The sequence below is a fragment of the Amborella trichopoda genome, chromosome 7 (genome assembly GCF_054954075.1).
Source record: "Amborella trichopoda isolate Santa Cruz 75 chromosome 7, AtrichopodaSantaCruz75HAP2 v2.0, whole genome shotgun sequence".
In the NCBI taxonomy this organism is placed as follows: Eukaryota; Viridiplantae; Streptophyta; class Magnoliopsida; order Amborellales; family Amborellaceae; genus Amborella; species Amborella trichopoda.
The window spans coordinates 4,042,112-4,066,777 of NC_142342.1; the positions used below are offsets into that span (position 1 = coordinate 4,042,112).

The window sequence follows — 24,666 nt, forward strand, 5'->3', positions numbered from 1 at the left end:
CAGTATTTTACTTCATGACTCCCCATCATATTTAATCTCCTGTATTCGAGCTAATCGCCTCATTCGAAAAGGGTGTCAAGGCTTTCTTGCATATATCAAAGAAGATAGGAATGAAAAGAAAAATTTGGATACCACTCCGGTTATCCAAGAATTTCCCGACGTTTTTCCTGAATAATTGTCAAGATTACTATCTGACAGGGAAATTGAATTCTCTATTGCATTATTGCCAAGGGTAGCCCCAATTTCTAAGGCACCTTACAGAATGGCACCTGCAGAACTTAAGGAACTTAAACAACAATTGGAAGAATTATTAGATAAAGGTTTTATCAGGCCCAATGTGTCACATTGGGGTGCTCTGGTACTGTTTGTTAAAAAGAAAGATGGGACCATGAGATTGTGTACCGATTATAGACAGTTGCACCAAGCGATAGTGAAAAATAAGTACTATTACCTAGAATTGATGATTTAGTTGATCAATTACAAGGATCACAAGTGTTTTCAAAATTTGATTTTAGACTTGGATACCATCAGCTTAAGATTAAAAGTGAAGATGTTCCCAAGACAGCTTTCAGAATAAGGTATGACCATTATGAATTTTTAGTCATGCCTTTTGGATTAACCAATGCACCTGTTGCATTTATGGATTTGATGAATCGGGTCTTTAAGCCCTTTTTGGATAAATTTATTGTGGTATTTATTGATGATATTTTAATTTATTCTAAGAATCAGAAGGAACATGAGCAGCATGTAAGAATGGTATTGCAAATATTAAGAGAAAATAAATTGTATGCCAAACTTAATAAATGTGAATTTTGGCTTGAACAAGTGACATTTTTAGGACATGTCATATCAAAGGAAAGTCTATCAGTTGATCCTTCAAAGGTTGAAGCCGTTGTTAATTGGAAACAACCAAGTAATGTGACTGCAGTTCAAAGCTTTTTGGGATTGGCAAGATATTACAAAAAATTTGTAGAAGGATTTTCTCGAATCGCAACTCCATTGACACAGAAAAATGTCAAATTTGAGTGGACAAGTGAATGTGAAGAGAGTTTTCAAGAATTAAAAGTTCGATTAACTTTGGCACCTATTTTAACAATTATTGAGGGGAGTGGGGAATTTGTGATTTATAGTGATGCTTCACATAAATGCTTGGGCTGTGTATTAATGCAATATGGGAAAGTAGTGGCATATGCATCCAGACAGTTGAAAGAATATGAGAAAAATATCCAATTCATGACTTGGAGCTGGTTGCAATAGTATTCGCTTTGAAAATGTAGAGGCATTATCTATATGGTGAGCAATTCGAAATATACACGGATCTTAAGAGCTTGAAATACATCTTCTCTCAAAAGGATTTAAATATACGGCAGGTAAGATGGATGGATTTCTTAAAAATTATGACTGTACAATCCATTATCATTCAGAAAAAGCTATCGTTGTGGCCGACGCTCTAAGTAGAAAATCTACGAGAGTCTTAGCTCACCTAATGATCCAAGAAATGAGATTGTTAGAGGAAATAGTGGATTGGCATCCGACTCCGTCCATTAATGGTGTGGTAAGTATGATTGCCAATATTAAGGAAGAATCCCAATTAATCCAACAGATTCGATCGGCACAAAAGAAAGACCCTCAGCTTATAACAATTGTAGAAGAGGTGAAGCTACGAAAGAGAGAAGAATTCTGTATATGTTATGAGGATTTGCTAAGATTCAAAGGTTGGGTTTGTATCCCGAATGATGAGAGTGTGAAGAAAACTATCTTGGAAGAAGCACATCACTCTCGTTATACGATACATCCCAGAAGTATTAAAATGTATCAGGACCTGAAGAAAGCCTTTTGGTGGAATAATATGAAAAAAGAGGTAGCACTATTTGTGTCTAAGTGCCTAACATGCCAGTAAGTAAAAGCTGAGCATCAAAGGCCCGCTGGGTTGTTGCAGCCTTTACCCGTGCTAGAGTGGAAGTGGGAGCACATCTCTATGAATTTTGTCTCTGGCTTGCCTAGAATAAATTCAGGACATGATAACATTTGGGTCATTGTGGACCTGCTGACCAAAGCAGCCCACTTTCTACCGATTCGCACGACGCACACTTTAGATCGACTGGCCCAGTTGTACATTAAGGAAATAGTGCGATTGCATGGAGTTCCAGTCAGTATTGTATCGGATAGGGATATTCGGTTTACTTCTAATTTTGGACTAGGTTACAGTCAGCCATGGGGACGAGACTCACCTTTAGCACTGCCTTTCACCCCCAAACTGATGGACAATCGGAGAGAACCATCCAAACCTTAGAAGATATGCTGAGGGCCTATGTCATTGATTTTGCAGGAAGCTGGGATGACCATTTACCCCTGATTGAGTTTGCTTATAATAATAGCTTCCAAGCCAGTATTCAGAGGCACCATATGAAGCCCTGTATGGGAGGAAATGCAGGTCACCCATCTGTTGGGACGAGGTTGGTGAAAGAAAGCTTTTGGGGCCAGAAAATTGTCCAGGTAACCAGAGATAAGATAGCATTAATTCGAGAAAAGCTCAGGACAGCTCCGAGTCGGCAAAAGAGTTATGCCGATAACCGACGGAGAGATCTTGAATTTGAGGAAGGTGATCGAGTTTTCCTAAAGATCTTACCAATAGAAGGCATTATGAGATTCGGCAAGAAAGGAAAGCTGAGCCCATGTTACATCGGACCATTTGAAATCCTGAAAAAAGTCGAAGGTGTCGCTTATAGACTTGCCTTACCACCCGAATTGGCAAATGTCCATAATGCCTTCCATGTATCATCACTACGAAAATATCAGCCTAACCCATCCCATATCTTGAAATATGAACCTTTACCGATCAGGAAGGACTTATCCTTCATTGAGCAGCCAATTTTGATACTGGATAGAAGAGTACAAGTGTTGCGCAACAAGGAGATTCCTTTGGTCCGTATGTTATAGCAGTACCATTCAAGAGAGGAATCGACTTGGGAACGAGAAGACGATATCAGAGAAAAATATCCCTTTTCTTTTTCAGTAATCAGGTACACAAATTTAGAGGACTAAATATCTTTAAAAGGGGAAGAATGTAACAATCCTAAACTTTCAAATAAATAAATAAATAAATATATATATATATATATTAGTGGTGTTAATAGAAATAAAATAAAATAAAATAAAAAAATAAAATACTTACTGGAAATAAATAAATTTGAAGTGATAGTTCATTATGTCGAAAATAATTAGTATTCTCTCATAATGATTAGTATTATGCCCAATATTCATTGGCCGATAACTTCACATTTTTTGTCTTGAGGATGCCAAATAATAGGAGCATTAACTTTTTATAAAAATGTTTCAATAATAACAAAAGTTTTGGATGGTGCAATTGTATTTGGGTGGACCTTAGGTCCGCCATCAATTGTTTTAAAATTTTAGATGGAAAGTTGGTTTTGGTGCAACTCAACAACCATGGGGCGTGACACTTCACGAATGCCTTTTTCTTCTCTCTCTCCTTTCATACACCACCTCTCCCGTTATCTCTCTCTATATCTCCTCCTATCTACGCATTCAGTTAACCCACAAGTTGAGCATAGAGGAGAGTCTAAATAAGAATAAGAGAGCGAGAGAGAATGGGAGGAACGGCCCTATAATGAGCTTAGTAGGATTACCCTGTGGTGTCCCATGGAGCATACTACCTTTGAAGATCCATGGTCATCAAAAGTAAGCGATCTCATTGTCTCGAAGGATAATCTTTTTAGTAAAAATTGTGATATTTTATTTATTGTAAAATATTCTAAATGCTGTAAATTATTAGGAATAAATGTGATATTTCCGCTTTTAGTAAAATTGTGAGATTTCTTTCTACTGTTTTTTGAATATTTAGACATTGTAAATTTTATATGCAAATGATTGCCTTATTGTTTGAAAACTAATATTTTTGCAATTGATTATAGCATCGTCTGTGAAATGTTTATTTGTGAATTGACATCCCATAAATTGTGATAATTCTGTATTCTTGAATTTTTATAAGAGTTTTTCTATACATATTAGATTGACAATTATGCCTAAATGTCTTTACGAACTGATACCTTTCTAAATTTGAGCCCAAAATATTTGATTGGTTATTTTGAAATGTTATTGAAAGTGATTGTTATTAATGGTTTTAGTGAAATTCATATTAATAATTTAAGTGATATGTTGAGTACATGATATTGCTGCTTTTGAATGTTTAAAGAGATTTAGAAATACTTTAAGTATGCAAGTGGACTCATCCGGTTCGCCGGTGAGGTATAAGTAGATCTATCTGGTACGCCGGTAGGGATTAAGTGGACTCATCCGGTACGCCGGTGAGGTATAAGTGGATCTGCAGGGATTAAGTGGACCTATCTGAGACGCCGATAGGGATTAAGTGGACCTATCAGGACGCTGATGGGGTATATAGATGACCTACTTGGGATGCCAATAGGGTATTTTGTGAAATATTTTAAATTATGCACTACCGTAAAAATGTTATACACATTTCAATTATTCGAATTATACCTAATTATGCATTTTTTAAGGTGAAACTGTTAATGCATTTCTGTTAATAGATCTCCTTTTTGAAAATATTGATATCTTTCATCCATGATTATTTTTAGGATTATGATGATCACTTACTGAGTAGCCAAACTCATCAAATTATGATAAACATTTTTTCAGGATAACTGCGGTTTCATTTTGCGTGCTCGTCAGGATCAACTCTGAAAGATATTGTAGTTGTGTTTAAACTTTCTTTTGTTACTTTGTAAGAATTTGCCACTGTAAATTTATCCTATTAAGAGATGTATATATGTTTTGACTGTCACATCTCAGGAATATCAGTATTGTAAATTCTTGGGGCGTGACAATAAACCTTCATCAAATTTCAAGCATGATGAGATATTTCAGAGAAAATCAAAGTACTTGAGGTTCCCTGGAAGAATTCTTAATAAATAAATAAACATAATAAATAGCAATAATAAATTAAACAAAATTTTACATTTTTAATAAGGCCATGCTATATTATTTATAGGGTGTTTGTCTATTTATGTTTTGGGACTTTATGGTTCTAGCTATGCCAAAAAATGATCTTACACATACTTAGTTGATCTTAAACATGAATAAAGATGATTTGAGAGTTTGAGATCACTCGTGTCGCACTTTGTTTGAATAAAGATGATTTGAGAGTTAGGGATGATACACCCGCCTACCTCTGAATCAGGAATCCACAAGCCGAAGGCAATTGATCCAAGTGTTTCCCCGTGTATTCCGGGGCCGGAATCCCTTTATGTTCTTTTTCTGTGGGACCAATGTACAATTTAGCCCAAAACTTTTATTTCCAAAAATAATCACTTGGCAACAACTTAGAGGGGATTACTTTCTGAACTCAAGCTTTTGCTGTATGTAATAATACGTATAATTCTACCTTATCCTCATGAATGCTTCTCTGAATGTAATAAATTCAATGTATTTAGGGCAGAGCCTGCAGACTAGAATACCCAAGTGTCATACACCCCCCAAAACTCTCTTCTAACGACAAATATATCACTAACATAGGATACCATTGCCATGTGCCAGGAATAGCAGGAATATTTCCAATTTTAGTCTCTGGTAGAGAAGGATGGAAGTTGCTTTAAAGGCTCCATACAAGAGAGAGAGAGAGAGACTGGTTTTCTAGGCTCCCTACATTGGGAATCTCTCGTGTTTGCTGCTCTTTTGAGAGGGAAAGAAGGGGAGAAATGGGTTCTCTTACCTGTATGTTACCTGATGATATAATGGTGGATATCCTCAAAGCATTGCCCTTGGAGACCATACACAGATTCAAGGCTGTGTCGAAAACATGGGAACAGTTTCTCTCCTGTTACAACTTTATGAGAATCTTCTCTATTTCCCCTTCCTTAGAAACACAGCCTCTCTATGTCTTCCTTGGAGAGAACTGCAATGAGAGGCACTTGCTTTATGCCAATGATTTTGAGCTCAACAATCCTCCATCCTCCCAAAAAACACTGTTTCATAATAAAGGCTTAGATCAAGTAGCCTGCAGCAATGGCATGGTATGCTGTCTAATTCGAACAAAGATGTCATGGAGAAAGTCATGCTCATTTGAAATCGGGAACCCTCTCATCCAGAGGGAATTCATCCCACTACCTGAGTTTGAATTTGATGTGATCAATTTCGCATTCCACTTCAACCCCAGAATGCGCGATCTCTTGCTCTTGGTGAACTCCAGATGTTTCCGAAACCAACACTCGCTCTCCAATTTCAGGGCAGTCCAAATATTCGATTCGATCACCGGAGAATGGAAGAGAACTAGAGCGAAACCACCATTTCATCCTGGTGTCAATTCAATGTTACTGTCTATTGGCACCACTTGCTATGGATTTTCTTCAGATTGGAATTCTGTGGTGGCTTTTGACATGAAGAAGGAGAAATGGCAGAAAATCCCCACACCAATGAGGCCTATAATGGGAGACATCAGAATCCAAGATAGAGAAGGTAAGCTTTGCATTATGCTGGTTACCAAAGAAAAGGAAGCTCACATTTGGGTTTTAGATGAAGAGAGAACCTGGGTAGAGCAGGTGAGAGCTGATTTGAAGGAATTTGGTTTGAGATATGCTTTTGTTTATCCCACACTTTGGATTGGTGATACTTTCTTACTGCGCTCTAGAGGAAAGTTCATGGCATATGATACAAACAGTAACCAGATGGAAACATTTGCAGGTCCTCTTGAATGGGTTGGTGACTTTTATACTTATTGCCCCACCCTGCTAACTTGCAAGTTTGGAGCAAGTTATAAAAGGTTGAAGTTAAGGTGAAAATTAAGATGTAGAAAGAAAGGTGGAATTGGTTGCTAAAGTCATAAAAGTAGGTGATGTAGTTGTTAGAGTTTTCCTTTCATAAAGTATATTAAGTAACTTGGCCCATATACAAACTTTTTCCTATTTTTCCTTCTTTATGTTGGTAGTACATATGTAAGGTTGTAACTGGATTTGCTGTAGCTGCTACTAAGATAAGTATACAATGGGAATTGGGGTTCAAATAAAGAGAATGTATGACCTACTACAAGGGCTATTTGAAAGGATTTCTCAATTTGAAATCTTGGTGTCCACTTTAGAAGAATGAGCATACGATTATTTAAAAAAAAAATTCATTCAGATGATTTAGATTTTAAGTTCTTAATCACTTGGATCCGACCATCTAAATATTGGATGGTATCTGTTGAATTTTATTTTATTTTATTTTAGGGCATGTGTATGATTTAAGTCTGCCATAGCTGGACCCAAACCCGTTATACCGGTCCCAAACCGGATAAAAGAGGAGGGTTGTGTCAAGTAGTCATCCAGCATAAAACTTTGCCATATTTTTTCATGAATCCTGAACCTATGATGGTGAAACATGATTCGTGCAGCCATTAATTGGGACAAGGCTTAGATGTTGATGATGAGACATATGTATGATTCCTTTTTGTTTTTTGTTTTTAAGCTTGTAACTAGTTCGAGGAGGTTACATTTCAAAATTTTGAGGTCTTAAAATACTCGTAAGGTTCAATTCTATGGAGTAAACAACATATAAATTTCAGACTATAGGCTTGTTTAGGTGACAAATAATTGTATCCAATTATTTAAATATATTATATTAAATATAATATTACTGTGTTAGTTGTTTTGTACATATCTTGCATTATTTATTATATTATTCAATTATTAACCTTTTTCAAATAGTTGGAAAAGGCTCTGAGGATGATGATAGATGAAGCATTAACCCTTGGATTGTAGCCCCTACAAGCTGCTTTGAGTAGAAATACTTCTCTCTCTCTCTCTCTCTCTCTCCATGCAAAGTGCCCAATTAGAAGAAATTCCATTGCAAGAAGTGCCAATGCAAGCTAATATCTGTTCTATGTTTACTGTAATTTCCATCGGACTTCTACATAAGATCCAGCTTCAAATAGATGAATCAAAAGTTTACAAAGGAACTGGCATCATGCCAATTAATTGAGGTGCGAAATATCATAGAGAGGATTCATGAGAGTATTTGTCAATATCTTCAATTTTCATGCAATGGGGTAACTCGAAAAGTTATGCATAACTCGAATTTGCTATGAACAGAGCAATGGTAGGAGAGAGAAGTTTGGACTGCAGAGAGAGAGAGGACTCCCAGAAAATTGAGAAAAGAACAACAATGGTCCTTAGGATTTACACAGCTTTGATCTCCACATGGAAATAGCCAACCCCAATTAGTTGGAAAAAAGGCTTTGACGATGTTGCGGAGTGAGACCAATCTCTCTCTCTCAACCAAAAGAACGCAGGCTTAGTACTGTTAAAAAAAGAAGAAACAAGAATGCACGCTTAGTCCATGATCGAGGAAAACGGATCTCTTGTACTCTCTCAAAAAAGTGAGAGATTCTTAACAGAGTTAACTCTTTCTTTGAATCTAATGACTCTTTAACATAGATCCCCTTCCGAAAACAGAGAAGAATAGGGAAGGTTTCAAAAGAAACCGTATACAACATGCATAGGAAACTGATTACTGAAGTAGATTTAGAAGTAACACCAGCACAAGAGGGTCCAAAAACAAATTACATACAGTTTATTAAGAAATTGGAAAGTGGAAGAGTGTCATTCACCTTAACCTTTACACCTCTGAAAAAATTTAGACACAATCCTTGAACATGTTGCGAACTGCACCTCTTGTTCCTGTTCATTCTCTCTTTTGAACAGGTACTGAAAGGTTGAAAGAGGGGGGCAGGGGAGAGATTACATCCATAGCATTCATGAATTTGGACGTCACAGGGCCCTTTCCCCCTCATTTCATTCACCACCCTCATAGCCCCTTGCCCTTTCCTACCGAACCCCTCTCACTTCACAGCCCACCCCTTCTCTTTCTTGCTCAAAAATTCGCTCTATTCTCCGGCAGCCTCACGGTCTCAGTCCAAAGCCAGGTCCAATCCACAACCCCTAATGAATTCCTCTCTTGCCCCAAGGAGGGTTCTGGAGAAAACTACAATGGCTAAAACCTGTCTTTGAAGTTTGAAACAGGGATCCTCCATGAGCTTGGCCACATATATCATTTTGGTGACTCAATTTCATGTTCAAATGCATGACACCAACTAAATTATTTAAAGAAACCTAAAAGCCCCAGGTACTAATCACTGTGGGCACTTGAAATCTCCTTTACTCATCTTTCTATAGTATCTATACAACTATCAAATCCGAGTCACAGAAACCAAGGAAATCAACCAATATAATGTACAACAGAACAAAGCCATATATCAAACTTTAATGAAACAAATTATGACGAAAATGGAAATTCTGATGCTCTAGATCATTATGTTCACAATAGAAAAAAAATCAGTAACTAACCACTATGGACCTTTTTTTTCCGTCTCTTGAGGGATCATTTGGATCCCTGAAAAAGTATTTCCTGTAATGTATTTCTATGGAAATTACTGGTTTCCAGTGTTTGGATCTAAATTTTGGCATGGAAAAATGTTTTGGCCTAAAAATCGTTTCCCCATTTCAAGCCAAAAATGAAGAAATCTGTACTCCAGGCTTCAGCTAAAAAATTGTTTTCTCTTCACATTTCCCCGACGGAGCTGAAATTAGAAATCAGAATGCGCCTGACATGGCGTGAGCAATGAACAAGTCGTATTCTCTCCTTCCTGCCAACCCACTCACTTCCCACGAACCAGATATTCTCTGCAACCCTACTGCCCCAGATATCTCTCTCCTTCACCATTTGCCAACCTTCGCCCAAACCCAAAAACTACTCTCTCTCTCATCAACACAAGCATTCTTCTTCCTTTGCTCCTATCTCTCTACCGCACACAAAAACACACACTCTCTCTCTCAACAAAAGTTAGGGTTTTTGATCTTTTCACTTTAAAACCATTGTCAAAACCCTAGATAGGGTTTAGGAAGACAACAATGGAAGCATAGCAGAGACCAACAAGGGTAAGATTTTTTCTCTCTTTTCGGTAATGGAGAAGAGCAATTCGCTCTCATGAATTTGTGTGTTCATAAAGGTGGGTCTTTTACTACTAAAGAAAGGGAGACAACACATAGACCTCTTGTTTTCATTGCAAATTCTCAGGTTTTACAGAGGGCTCTAGCTATGGTTGCATCATTCGCAATCATTCTAAGCTCAAACCAGCTGCCCTCACCATGTTACTGTGGAAGTTTTTAGTATTGTAAACCACTAATTGTCCGGGAAATACATGGGCCTCAAGAGAGAGATGATGCACAATTTATAGTTGGTCGCCTCTTCTTGGCTCTGCATAATTCAATTCTCTTTCTCATGAAAGCACCTGATTCTGGTATTCGCCCTCTTGTATCTCTCTCTTTTGGGCTTTATTTTTGGTATATGACCGCTTTATGGATATGAATTTGACAAGAGAGAGCCTCTGGAAGTCTTCTAATATGAAGAAAAAAACACCATGTCCCATTGAATTGTAGAAAATTGATACCACATAATTTAGTTCAGCAGATTGAATTCTCAAATATTTAGTTTTAATTTGTGATTCGGATTTCTTTTATAGATTTTGAATTTAAATCTTAAGTTATGGAACCAACTCCTTTTTTGATAGATTACTTACCACTTTCTTCCAAATGATCCGAACAATAGAAATGTATCCTTCAAGTTGCATCCAGATATTATCCAAACAGGAGGAATCCATTTCACAGGAAATACTTTTCGCAAAATATAAGAACAAATTTTTTTGGAAAATATTTTCTAAAGATCCAAGTAACTCTTCAATGTTTACGGAGACCGCCTAATAAGTAATAATCTCCTAATCAGTAATGGGCAAGCTTTATATTCTTCCCTTAAAGCATAAAAATTATATCCTCCCCTTCATCCAACCGTCCATTCTGAATAGAAGGCTAAGATTGCTCCAATCACAATATCATGTCTCTACATTATTTTATTTTTAATTTTTTTTTCTATAAACTATTTTGACACCAAATTTTGGACGTCCATTCCTTTATTAAACTCGCACTAGCGAAAAATATAAAACAAATATTTTCAATAAAATAAAACGATTAAAATACCCCTGAAAGTTTCAAGGGGTATTTTGGTCATTATATTTTATCAAAAACTTAATTTTAATACTTTTTATAGGTGTGCCCCAATGAGAAAATAGCATGTACCAAATTTCATATTCCTACAATTTGTATAAAAAAAAAAACTAAAAATAAAATACTTTGATACATCGGATCGAAAATCTAACAATGAGTTATGCTGTAGGGGAAGCATAGAAACCTTTCCCATCATCGGCACCCCCCTCTGAACTTCGATTATCTCAAGGCTAAGCGAAAACCTTACTCTTTAGTGCTTTATAGTTTCCTAAATACGGTCCGTTGATTGAGGAAGGAAACAAATAATGTAATTCCCAACTTGAAGCAGAATGATCTCAAAGAAACACACTTTATGTTAACATCTCATGCACTTCTCCAAGTCCAATTAAGATATCCTTGGATTACATATTGCATATGTGCGTGTGCACACGCATGTGCATCCACGTGTTCTCGGATCGGGTCTACCCCTCACGTCCAGGGTCGGGGTCCATTGCCGCCCTATTCACAGGGTTAGGATTTTATAGGTTTATAGCATAGCCAAGTAAAAGGATCTAGAGGTAGTTAATGGATGAATAGAACAGAATTCCAATTCATGAGAGAGAGAGAGGTTAGAAATGAAAGAGGTAAAATTGATAAGCAAAATGCACCATGCCCCTATCTAGCTCATCTCTGGAGAAAACTTACACTAGACAGGTTTATGGCATTGGAGGCCGTAACCGAGACTTACAGAGTGGATTAGTTTAATTAATAAAACTCCATCTTGCAAATGATTGGAGTATAAAAACAATAAACCGGTTTTTGTTTTACCCAATGAGAAAAATTCAATTCTTAAAATGAGAGAATATATATATAAAAAAAAAGGTCCATTAAAAATTTAATCGCTTTTCTTTTTAAAAATTTAATCGCTTTTCTTTTGCTTGATATAAATGCAATACTCAAGAATATAAAGATGTAGTGGCAACACATTCAAACAAGAAGTGTATTTAGATTCATACAAACATATCACTACTTAGATGAACAAGACCAACATATCAAGAGAAGGTTTTGGAAAATCACACATTTCAAATATAACAATCATATAGTTATCAAGTACATAATATGAACAATTCATAGTATCAAAATATAAAATAATGATCGATAATTGTTATGAAGTACATAATATGAACAATTCATAGTATCAAAATGTAAAATAATGATCGATTTGTTTCCTGTCATACACTCACACAGAAATGAAACATGGTTAATTTGTGGAAAAAACAATTAATGGACATCCTTTAGTGCATAAAAAACTAGTCAGTCAATGCTAATCATAAAAGAAAAACATAACAAGTCAATGAATATTAACAATTCAATGCCCTCATGCATATACCAGAACTATATGCCAAACAAGTAAAACTAGGACAGCTCTGTGTAAAAGAAAATAAGGTTGCTACCCCAGTCACAGCGACGTAGGCCGCACTTAAAAAGTTTTGATAGTAGTCATCTAGTTCATGTTACAAATAAAAAATTCCTGAAGTAACATAGCAACAACAAATTCCAAGTGGAGAATCCAAAATAAAAACCACTAGAGGGAAGAAGAAAAATGAAAAAGAAACGAAAAATAATCACGCTTACAAATGAATATTTCATGTACTTGAGATTATCAACCTGCTGTCCAACTCCACCTCCCAAAATTTTCATTTAACAGGATTGGTTGCAAAAAAGTTTGTTTCAGACATCTGACTCAATACTCTTTATATAACATGCAATGTACTTTCGCCAAGCATCCATGAGGAGAATCTCATCAACCAAGAGAAGTGGATTTATCCAAGTTAGGTTGATCCCAAATTGCTTCACATCCACATTAACCAGTTCCTGCCATCCCCGGTATCCATGAGGAGCATCTCATCAACCAAGAGAAGTGGATTTATCCAATATTGGTTGATTGCAAATTAGTTTAAATCCACATTAACCAGTTCCTGCCATCCCTTCTCCTTATTTCAAACCCAAACATGAGCTCGTAAATCATGAACTACCACCACGAACGCAAGTCAACCAACCCATCTTGGATAACAGGGAACCTTTTGGAAATCCCTGAAAGCTTCATTGGAGTTTGAAGCCAACTTCATTCTTCACTCCCCACGTCATAAAAGAAAGAGCTTCTTAAAGTCTTGAGAGAGGTAATACCATGAGTGATTGATGCAAAAAACACCCGATACCCGAGATGGAACTAGGGGCCAGTCGTTTATCAACATCAATCTCCCAACTGATGAATCAAAGAGTTGAAAGTAGCAGTTGGGCGGCACAGAACTGCGAAAATTCACAAACATAATGGAACCTTAAATCATAAGATTCAAAGTCATGTTTTGGTAATGGGATGACTTCCTTTGTTGGTTATAGGTTCCCAATTGTAAAAGAAAAGACAGCTCTGGATTTTAATAGGAAGCAAGCAATGCCATTACCAAAGACCACAAGTATGGGATTACCAAGACAAGGTAATGCACTACAAGAATTGCCAATAAAATTGTAATAAGTAAATTGCAAAAAAATTCAAGTCAGAAGAATAAAATAAAGAACCAACAACCATTTAAATTTGAAGTTTTTACCTCCTAGAGACCACGACGATGAACTTACGAAGACGAGGTTACCATGCAACAATAGAAGATGATTTCCCACCTGAAATGCAAATAAAATTGTAATGATTAAGTTGCAACAACTTACAGTCTACAAGAATGAATTAATGAAACAAACAGTAGCCATTTAAATTTGATATTTTTTACCTTTTAATTCATTCCAAAGCCAGTCCTGCGCACACATCAAGGCTTGTATAGTCTCTGGAAGCAAAGAGCTACGATACTGATCAAGAACTTGTCCCCCTATGTCAAATGTTGAATCTGATGTAACAGTGGAAACTGGAATCCCCAAAATATCACGAGCCATCTTAGAGAGGGTGGGAAATCTTGGTGCATTCAGTTGCCACCAGTTCCGAATGTTGAAATCTAGATTTCGTGGGAAGATGGGTTCTTCCAAATAACGGTCCAATTCTGACTTTCGGGCTTGGTTGCTAGAACTCTCTCGTACGAATTTTTCAAATTCCATCGCCCACAACTTACCATGGGTGTCAACACCACCACTAGAAGTTGATGCACTAACAGCCAAACTACTCTCGCTATTGGAAGCCAATGGTTCCTTAGATTCATACTCGTTGCAGAGATCATAAACACCTTGACGAACCATCCTAATATGGTGCTCAGCATCATTGCCATATATCTGGGAGTATGAATATTCTACAAACTTTAGTTTGAAACGAGGATCAATCACAACTGCAATAGCTAAAACCAAATTGGATATTTTCCAGTACTTATCAAACTTCTCTTTCATCTTGATCGCCATGGAACTAATATGCTTATTTAAACTCATGCTCCATTCCACTAACCTCAAATGCATTTGATATACCTCAGGAAAATAAAGATTTGCTGTTGGATATTTACTCCCCAAAAATGTATTTGTAATATCGTAAAAAAGTTTCAAGCAATCACAAATTTCTTTCACTCTTTCCCATTCATCCTCAGATGGCACCATGTTACACATGGAATCACATTGAGCAAAGCAAGAAAATGCTTCTCTCAATTCTAAAGTAACATCTAACATATGATAAGTCGAGTTCCACCGAGTTGGAACATCAAGAAATATATTTTGTTTACTTTGAATTCCAAGTTGGTTGATTATCTCATTGAATCGTTCTTGCCTCACATGTGATGTCTTGACATATTTGATGCTCTCACGAATTTTTTGAAGCACCTCTTGTATAACCTCTAATCCATCTTGCACCATAAGGTTCACAACATGAGAGCAGCAACACAAATGGAATATCTTACCTTCAAGTGGTAGTGATGAATTTCGAGATAATCGACTTCTAAGGGATGATGCAGCTACATCATTATAGGAAGCACTGTTTAAGGTTATACTAAACAATTTTTTGTCAACGTTCCACTGCGATAACAAATCCAAGAGCACTTCAGCAATGGCACCTCCGGTACGAGATGGTAAATTTACAAAACTTAGGATCTGTTTTTGCAATACCCAAGCATCATCTATATAATGGGCGATCAAGCATAAGTACTCTAGATTCTGACATGAAGACCATATGTTAGCAGAGAGGCTGATGCGACTAGGAATTTTTTCTAACTCCTCATACAATTTCTTTTTCTCTTTCTTGTAAATTTCAATAATGTCAGATTCTATGGTACTTGGGGAAACCATACTAAATAAAGGTTGAAGATTTCTTACAAAAGTTCTAAAAGTAGTGTGTTCTACCATTGAAGAAGGGTACTCATGTAAGAGAATCATTTTTGCAAGATCATATCGACTTCGCCCCTGATCAAATTTAAAATTCACCGAGCTAGCTTCCCCTTTCTTTATACATGTTACTACTAGTTGTTGCCCTGAACCTATATGCACTCGCTTAGCACATCTTCCTAAATGTCTCTTTAAATGACTTGTCCCATGTGCACTAGATCCAACTAAGTTTCTGTGACAATGTTTACAAGCTGCTTTAACACTACCATCTTCTGATCTAACCTTTTCAAATTCATCCCACACAGACGATATTGTTTTTCGTTTAGAAGGCAAAGGATGTGACATCTTTATTGAGGCAATATAATGCTCCTGCCAAGAAAACAAAAATGAAACAAATGAATGAAAAATAAAAGCTTTCTTTATGAAGGGGATCACATTCTAAAATCAGCATTTATAGCCTTTATCCAAGATAATTAATAGAATTACTCACAAAAACTTAATTATGTGATACATTTACTGAAACAATGATCACATAAATGCCAGGAACACCACAAAATTTCACATAAGGAAACACTAAAAATATCACAATAGTAAAAACATAATACTAAATACTACAAGAATTACGAAGCATTCTTCACAGAACCAAAATTCAATTCAGTTACTAAAAAACATAATTATATATATATATTGAAAATACCACTGCAATATCATATACAGAAATATAGAAACACCACCGAAATGATCATATAAGTACTAAACTAAGAGAATCAAGTATGAATACTCACAGCAACTAAATTCAATATAATTACTGAAAACAATGATCACGTAGATCTAGCCCAAAGAAATACATAAAAACATTGGAAACAACCAAATGTGATTTCATCCTGGTGTTGGAAAAAAGTCAGGGAGAACGAAACATATGGAAATCACCCAAGTCTGTCCAGTTCCCAATATTTAATTTTTATTTTATTCGGACTTGGCTGCATCTCTGTCGCTGAGTCTGTCAGACCTGACTCCGGCTTGGGACCCTGGCAAGTCCCAACCTAACTCCTTGTTTTCTTACACCGGCTCACCTCATAAATTGAGCGATCAAAAAACCAAAACATATTACAAAAAATGACCAATACAAAAAAAAAAAATCCAATAATTTTTATTTAAAGAGAAAAGAAAAGCATGAAAAAGGGTAAGCTGTAACAATTCCACAAACAAGAAAAAAGAAATTTAAATAAAACACAACTACTTCCATTCGTGACAAGTACAAGGAAAGTAAGTGGGAAAAATAAAGAAAAAAAAAGTATAATTGCCATCAATGTCATGAAAAATCTTACCCAATATTCCCAAAAAATAACTCCACCGAAATTTCAAGGATATAATTAAAGTCTTATTGAATACAACTATGGGTTTCACTGAATGAAGAAATCAGGGTCTCCTTGAATGGGGAAACTAGGGCAAAAAAGGGGCAAAGAAAATTAGAAGTTCCATTGAATGGATAAATTAGAGCTTGTATATAAAAGATAGAAGAAATTACGAAAAAAAGAGGTTAGAGAAGAGAAAAATAGAGAGATTGAAACTTGAGTGACGCTAGAAGGTAACCTCTTCTGATTCTCTCTGAAAATGGAACAGGGAGATTTTTCGGATCAGAATGAGTCCTCAGAAGCCTCGAGCTTGAGCAGGTGAAGAGAGAGAGTGTGTGGCTTGAACTGTTGTTCTAGGGCTAGGGTTCACTATTTTCTTTCCTTTCTCAGAGCAAAGAGTCAAGAGGGGCGCTCGAGGGGTTCAACTCTTGGGTGTTTCAGAATTTGGATCTTTTATTCAAGTTGCGGGAGGGCGTATGAGTAATTTATTTTTTGGGAAAATTAAAAAAAAAAGCGAAGACAATATTTGTATGCAACCTCTCCCATATTCCCTCAAAAATATTTTTCATGCAAATAACCCTCCTACAAAATAAAAAATAAAAAGATATCTAAATTACCTTTCATTATTTTTACCTTACACACACTTCTCTCTTCTAGTGGGTTGCGGCACTTTCTAGTGGGCTCCGGCACTGTGTAAAGGTGCGGTCCGGTAGTAAGGCTCCAACTATGTGTAAAATGCAGTCCAACCGTTGCAAAAGGCAATCTGGCCGTTGCAAAGGGCGGTCCGGTAATAGATGTTACTAGATTATAAAGCTCTAGCAATAAATGTTATTGGATTCTAGATCTCAAATTTTTAGAGCATAAATTTTGTTTTCATTTTTAATATTTTTCTATACATCCGATTAAGCTCAAAATTTAGATGTTGATAGGTCATACTCATCACTATTATGCATTTGTAAATAAATAAATAAATGAATTATTTTGTAATCCATGATCGAATTTTTTGTTTTTTGTTTTTTTTGTAACCCATGATAGAGTTTTTTGTAATCCATGATTGAATTTTTTGTAATCCATGATCGAATTGTTTTTTTCTTTTTTTGTAATCCACGATTGAATTTTTGGTTTTTTTTTGTTTGTTTTTTTTGTAATCCATGATTGAATTTTATGTAATCCATGATCGAATTTTATGTAATCCATGATAAATTTTTTTGTAATCCATGATTGAATTTTTTGAAAATTTGTGATTTTTTTTTTTTAATCCATGATCGAATTTTTTTTTGTAATCCATGATAGAATTTTTTGAAAATTTGTGATTTTTTTTTTAATCCATGATCGAATTTTTTTTTGTAATCCATGATAGAATTTTTTGAAAATTTGTGATTTGTTTTTTTAATCCATGATCGATTTTTTTGAAAATTTGTTATTTTTTTTTTTTAATCCATATTATTCAAAGAGAAAATGAGAGAGATGATGATTCTAGGGCCACCCTATCCCAGCCATATTATTCACATATCGAGTCCCAACAGCAACAGTGTAGGGATGAGTACGACAGTGCAGGTGAGCATGAAGGATGGACAATCTTCGGAAATTTTAGATTGGAAACACAACAAAACACTAACACTTAGGGATTTGGGAATAGTCAGAAGCCTGCTAATATCGATGATTCGTTTTTAGATCGAATAAATGAATTGTTAAACGAATTCAATCAATGGCACCAGCGTGACCAAGAAGAACAATAACGTCGTCTATCATTTTATTTTTAAATCATATGTTACTAATTTTATGCTTTATTGTAGTCCATGTATATTGATATACTTATTCCATAATAATTCTATGTTTATCCTTTTGTGTGATGTAAATTAAATGCTAAATGGCGGTTCATGCAGGGAAAGAACATATCAATATTCGCATATTCATTCAAAAACATGAAAATTCTTAATGGAGTACCCTCATTTCTTATTGAATTCCTAAAAAACAATATTTATAATGAATTTTAATAATTTTTTCGGATTTTTTTAAACTTTATTCTGACCGATTCACTGGATTCCCGATGCGGATCGCCGATTCGCCGATCCGGATCGGTTTTTTGGAAGCCCGATCCGGGTCACCGATCCGTTTTTTAAACGATTGGTTTGGAGTTGAGATCCTAAAATCTTCACATAAATCTGATAGAGGATTGAAAAACAAACAAAATGCCTCTAATCTAGCAGAAAATGGTCGAAAACAAATAGGTACAAATAATGGGGAGGAAAAAATTCAAAATTTCTACCTCTAATTTATTTGATTTGGAGGTTTAATCCAAAAAACCTTCACACAGTTCTAATAAAAGACTGAAAAATGAACAAAATACCTCTAATCTGAGCGTAAATAGTTGAAAAAGAAGAAACAGGAGAACGATCCAGCTTGCTTTTAAACACAAAAAAGGTGTTTTAAGTAAGTGAACTCTGGAGAATCGCCTGAGTATTGCAAACTCGAGCAATTCCTAATACTCAGGGCAGGAATCTTGTGGTTGACTATAGCGGGTCAGTCTCCAAAAACAAGAGGAGTCTCGATTATGTAAGGGAATCGGCCATGGCAATGCTAGATTGATAATTTTTTAAACACTAATTAGCATCAAATCTGCTCTAAGTCTGAATATAGGGTGATGAGCATTGTGGTTGTAGAGGTTGTTTGGTTATGCTCTTCTTATTGAAATTGGAATTTCCATGAGAAAATCTATTTCAACTCTCATGCGATAACCAAAGTGTTATGGTGTTACTTATAAATATGCCTTCAATGCTAGCACAAAACACAGGGATTGATTATCATTTTATCGAAAAAAAAGGTGATATCTTAAGATATTTCTATGCTATTTGTTTGTTCTCACAAGATACTATATATATTCACCAAAGCAACAACTGAATGCAGACATTTGGAGTTTGACTTATAAGCTTTTCATGCAGCATTCTCAACTTGAGTGGAAATGTTTGATTATATTCACCTATTTTCCAATTTTTTATTTTCTATTTTAATTTGAGGGCATTTATTTCTTTTATGTGGTAACCACTCGTAAAATCCAATAAAGAGTGAATAACGAGACATGATTTTTTATTGTCAAGTTCCTGATTTTCTTCTCCCTACAATTTCACACTCCCAATGAAACAATATTATTGTCCTTTAAGGGAGTAAAAATATAATGATGAGAAGGTGAGATTTTAATAAGGTTTTTATAATAATATGAAGTTATAGAAAGGGGTGAAAGTGAATTTAGGGAAAGTTATAGATACCATCACCGGCAGCTAGCATAATTTTATATCTACACCTTACTCAGCACTCTCAAGCAAAACCATTTTTGAAGAAGCCAAACATCATCACTACATTTTTAGAATTACTAGCAAAGGATGTGTGTGTAAGGGGGGGAGAGATAATATCCTGATCACTGTCTTTTTTGAAATAAGATGATTGTATTATATTAATAAAATAAATAATAGAGTTACAATTACAATTCACAGTTGACTGAACAGTGTTTACAAAAAAAAGAAGGGATAGTCATCCCAAAGTAGAATGGGCTACACAGTCTAACAAAATGAATGAGCAACAGGGAAGAGCAAAATATTTGTAAATATTTTCACAGGTTTATTCCACATAATCGTGCTTTTAAAGTCCATTCCTTGCTCATCTCCATATATTTATTCACAAGATACTATTTTGGTGTTTTGGCATCAGAAGAAAACCATCACATAGAACCAGTTTCCTAGTCGGGAGCAAATAAAATGAACTTGATGTTTGACAAGTACCACCTTCATAAGAGATTGTTGAGATTGTCAAGTTCATTTGTAACTGAGATTCATTTTCAATTAGGTGTTTCTGAGTTTTTTAGTCTTCGAGGATCGTGATACATACACATGTTCATTCTTACATTCATAGATCCAATGCCCTGTTCCTAAACACTTCTGGCACTGAGACCCAAAGAGAAGTTGGCCTTCACAACTCATCAAATACATTTTCCTTTTCGCTTCCTTTTTTTCTTGCCATTTAGTTGATCATTCTTCTTTCTGACCAAAAGCATTCACATTTCTTGCCACATCAGTGGCAAGTAGGGCTACCAATGGGAATAAGGGGCAGGAAATTTTTTATTTATGATTGGGTGCGGTTTGTATAAAGTCCAAGCTCTAAACAATCAAAGTACATATTCAAATAGTATTGAGAAATGTAGTTTCAATATTGGAAATTTTTGTGATAGCTTTAAAATATATTTTTATATCTAATTATAAAATTTAAAGCTTAAAAAACAGTGTAGATCGAGTATATCTATGAAATAACTTTATTTGTTCACATTCGTGTTCACCATTATTGAGATTGTCAACCCAAAAATTGTTAGATACAAAATTTTCTCTAAGATGTATTTTGAAGGGTGAAGGCATGTAAAGGGATGAGTCAGCTGGCCCATCAAAACCTTCTCCTTGAAGAGATAAGAGCATTTTGGAAAATGGGTGCTTTTAGTCCAAGGAAATTATCTAGAAGAAACTCATATTTGAAGTGGGTAAAGTGGTGAAACTTGAATTCCAAGGTGCTTATGAATTGTAGTTGAAATTAAAATTAGGTGATATATTTGTACTTCTAATAAGTTATGAGCATAGTTATCAAGATCAGACTAGACCAGCAAGTCAAATTCTTGACTATGCCCCTTGTAATCCAGTATAAGTTCAAACCATTATAGGTCTAGAAGTTATCGATCAATGTTTGACTAGGTTTGAGTGAACTATCATCTTAGACAATCTTTCATAGAGCCATTTTTCCATTACCTTTTTATGCTTCTCTCCATTGTTGCTTCATCTCTCTCAAGATCTTTTCTATTCTCAAGCCAATTTTCATGAGTTATATTTAATTCTTCTTAAACAAGCCAAGATTCGTGTAGCCGACCCTTATTAGTTGGAAAAAGGCTTTGATGACAATGATGTTGGGGATTCATGTCTTGTATTTTGAAGAAATAGATCTGTCAAGGTAGAGTCAAAAGGACAACTTCGGAGGGCCGAAGGCCCAAAGGGCTTGAGGCCCGGCGGAGTGTCCAGCACAGGTAGACTCCGTTGACTCGGCCCCTGCAAGGGTTTTGGGGCGGCAGGCCTCGAGGAAAATTTCGAATATCCGTACAAGGGTATTCGATAATTTATTTCATCTATCTGAGACTCGATATATATCCGTACATGGGTTTATCTGTACATGGGTATTTTGATAATTTGTAAGGGACTCTATATATTGTAGTGATGTGAAAACGCTGATTTCTTTGTAATAAGAGAGAACAGAGAGACGTGAGGAAAAGAGAGCTACTGTAACCATATTCTCCATTGTCAGTAAAGAGAAGCTTTCATCTCCCGTGGACGTAGGCACATTGTCGAACCACGCATATCTTTGCGTTGTGGTTGGTTGTCTCTTTCTTTTGTGTTTGTTTCTTCTTTCTTGTTTTCGTGGATTGTATTTCGTTTCTACAGATGATGATGTTCAGTCATGCTTTCTAAGCCAACAAGTCAAAATTAATTTCTCGATTACATGACTATCAAGATACTTGTTTATCCTTTTAGATTTGTTACCATTCCAGTGGGGTTTCTTATTAGTCTTCTCTCTCTCCCCTTAGAATTCGATGTTAAAACTCAAAAGCTTAAAGCTTCACAGCCTAATAACTTTTTGACATTAGATTAAAGTTTGAAAGAATGATTTGTTTATTTCAATAAAAAAAAACATGGCTGTTTAAAATACGTTAAAGAGGAAGATTATACTACAAATTTGAACCAATTTGATGAAATAATGAGTAAATAAAAAAAATAAGATTTTGATTTGAGAGAATCAAGTAGACTCTGAAGGGCATGTTTTTTTGTCAAGAAATCTCATCCTAAAAAGCAAAAATAACAATAGGGATTGTATACTATGAGACCATTTACTTTTAGTACAGGGAGTTTAGAATCATTCTCAATCATGGGATGTGATATTCAATGAATTGAAGTGTACCACAACATTCGAGAAGTTTTATTTTGGATATTGTTCCTAGTCAGTAATACATCCCGAACCACCCTATTTCACATCTAATGGTCAACAATAGTTGCGGTCGCCTTGTACCAAAACTAAATGGTCGTATTGTGTACATGTCCGTAAAAAAGACAAGATGTTATCAAATGAACAATAATAGGTTTCAATCCAATTTCATGGGGGTTTGGTCCAGTCCCCTGCCGATTCCAATCCAATTCAAGAGGTTTAGTTTCAAACTTGTGCTCTTCTGAATCAGATGGGCAATTTTTTAAATACTAGTTGAGGTTTAGTGGTTCACACCTCGTTGAGCATTCAATAATAATCAAGAGAAACTATAACGGTAGATGTGGCAATCAGGACCTGTGGGCTCGAGATCCGAGGGATAGACCCCACTCAAGTTTGGGTATGGGTCACATATTTGGACCCGGTTGGTCGGGCCTGGGTCTAAATCTTGGACCCAATTAGTATTCGGGTCCATGTCCAGATCAATGTGGACCCCGACCGGGACCTTACCTGAATTTTATTAACTTGTTTTAAATATATATATTTATAGTAATAACATTTATATATGCACTTATTATATATATATATATATATATATATATATATATATATATATATATATATATATATATATATATATATATATATATATATATATATATATATATATATATATATATATATATATATATATATATATATATATGGGAAAGGTTTCAATCAATGGTTTAAAAAACGGATCGGTGACCCGGATCGGGCTTCTAAAAAACCGATCCGGATCGGCGAATCGGCGATCCGGATCGGGAATCGGGTGAATCAGTCATCATAAAGCTTAAAAAAAATCCGAAAAAATTATTAAAATTCATTATAAATATTGTTTTTTAGGAATTCAATAAGAAATGAGGGTACTCCATTAAGAATTTTCATGTTTTTGAATGAATATGCGAATATTGATATGTTCTTTCCCTGCATGAACCGCCATTCAGCATTTAATTTACATCACACAAAAGGATAAATATAGAATTATCATGGAATAAGTATATCAACAAACATGGACTACAATTAAGCATAAAATTAGTAACATATGATCTAAAAATAAAATGATAGACGACGTTATTGTTCTTCTTGGTCACGTTGGTGCCATTGATTGAATTTGTTTAACAATTCATTGATTCGATCTAAAAACGAATCATCGATAATAGCAGGCGTCTGACTATTCCCAAATCCCTGAGTGTTAGTGTTTTGTTGTATTCCCAATCTAAAATTCCCGAAGATTGTCCTTCATGCTCACCTGCACTGTCGTGCTCATCCCTACACTGTTGCTGTTGGGACTCGATATGTGAATAATATGGCTGGGATAGGGTGGCCTCAGAATCATCATCTCTCTCATTTTCTTTTTGAATAATATGGATTAAAAAATAATAATAACAAATTTAAAAAAAAATCAATCATAGATTAAAAAAAAAAATCACAAATTTTTAAAAAATTCTATCATGGATTACAAAAAAAAATTCGATCATGGATTAAAAAAAAAAAATCACAAAGTTTCAATAAATTCTATCATGGATTACAAAAAAAAATTCGATCATGGATTAAAAAAAAAAAATCACAAATTTTCAAAAAATTCAATCATGGATTACAAAAAATTCGATCATGGATTACATAAAATTCGATCATGGATTACAAAAAAAAACAAACAAAAAAAAACAAAAATTCAATCGTGGATTACAAAAAAAGAAAAAAACAATTCGATCATGGATTACAAAAAATTCAATCATGGATTACAAAAAACTCTATCATGGGTTACAAAAAAAACAAAAAACAAAAAATTCGATCATGGATTACAAAAAAAAAAACAAACATTTCGATCATGGATTACAAAAAAGAAACAAACATTTCGATCATGTATTACAAAACATTCGATCATGGATTACAAAAATTTCTATCATGGGTTACAA

At 35.1% G+C, this 24,666-nt stretch overlaps 2 protein-coding genes across 4 annotated transcripts; one reads left to right on the top strand and one right to left on the bottom strand.

Moving 5' to 3' along the window:
- Positions 1 to 5,738: 5,738 nt before the first annotated feature.
- LOC18447224 (F-box only protein 8) lies at positions 5,739 to 9,010 on the top strand. The gene is made up of 2 exons (XM_006857325.2): positions 5,739 to 6,720; positions 8,718 to 9,010. Exons 1-2 carry the CDS (start codon positions 5,739 to 5,741, stop codon positions 9,008 to 9,010), a joined length of 1,275 nt encoding a protein of 424 aa, XP_006857387.2.
- A 3,473-nt stretch (positions 9,011 to 12,483) lies between these two features.
- On the bottom strand, positions 12,484 to 17,165 carry LOC18447225 (zinc finger BED domain-containing protein RICESLEEPER 2). Of its 3 annotated transcripts, XM_088872380.1 has the most exons (5): positions 16,944 to 17,133; positions 16,679 to 16,793; positions 13,832 to 15,719; positions 13,658 to 13,727; positions 12,484 to 13,361 (listed from the first exon to the last, which is right to left on the bottom strand). In XM_088872380.1, exons 3-4 carry the CDS (start codon positions 15,693 to 15,695, stop codon positions 13,696 to 13,698), a joined length of 1,896 nt encoding a protein of 631 aa, XP_088728506.1. In that variant the 5' UTR covers positions 15,696 to 15,719; positions 16,679 to 16,793; positions 16,944 to 17,133; the 3' UTR covers positions 12,484 to 13,361; positions 13,658 to 13,695. The 3 variants fall into 3 exon arrangements, with proteins under 3 accessions (XP_088728506.1, XP_011628141.1, XP_020531108.1); XM_011629839.3 differs by lacking the exon at positions 16,679 to 16,793 and having other exon boundaries at positions 16,944 to 17,165; XM_020675449.2 differs by lacking the exon at positions 16,944 to 17,133 and having other exon boundaries at positions 16,679 to 16,813.
- Positions 17,166 to 24,666: the final 7,501 nt, after the last annotated feature.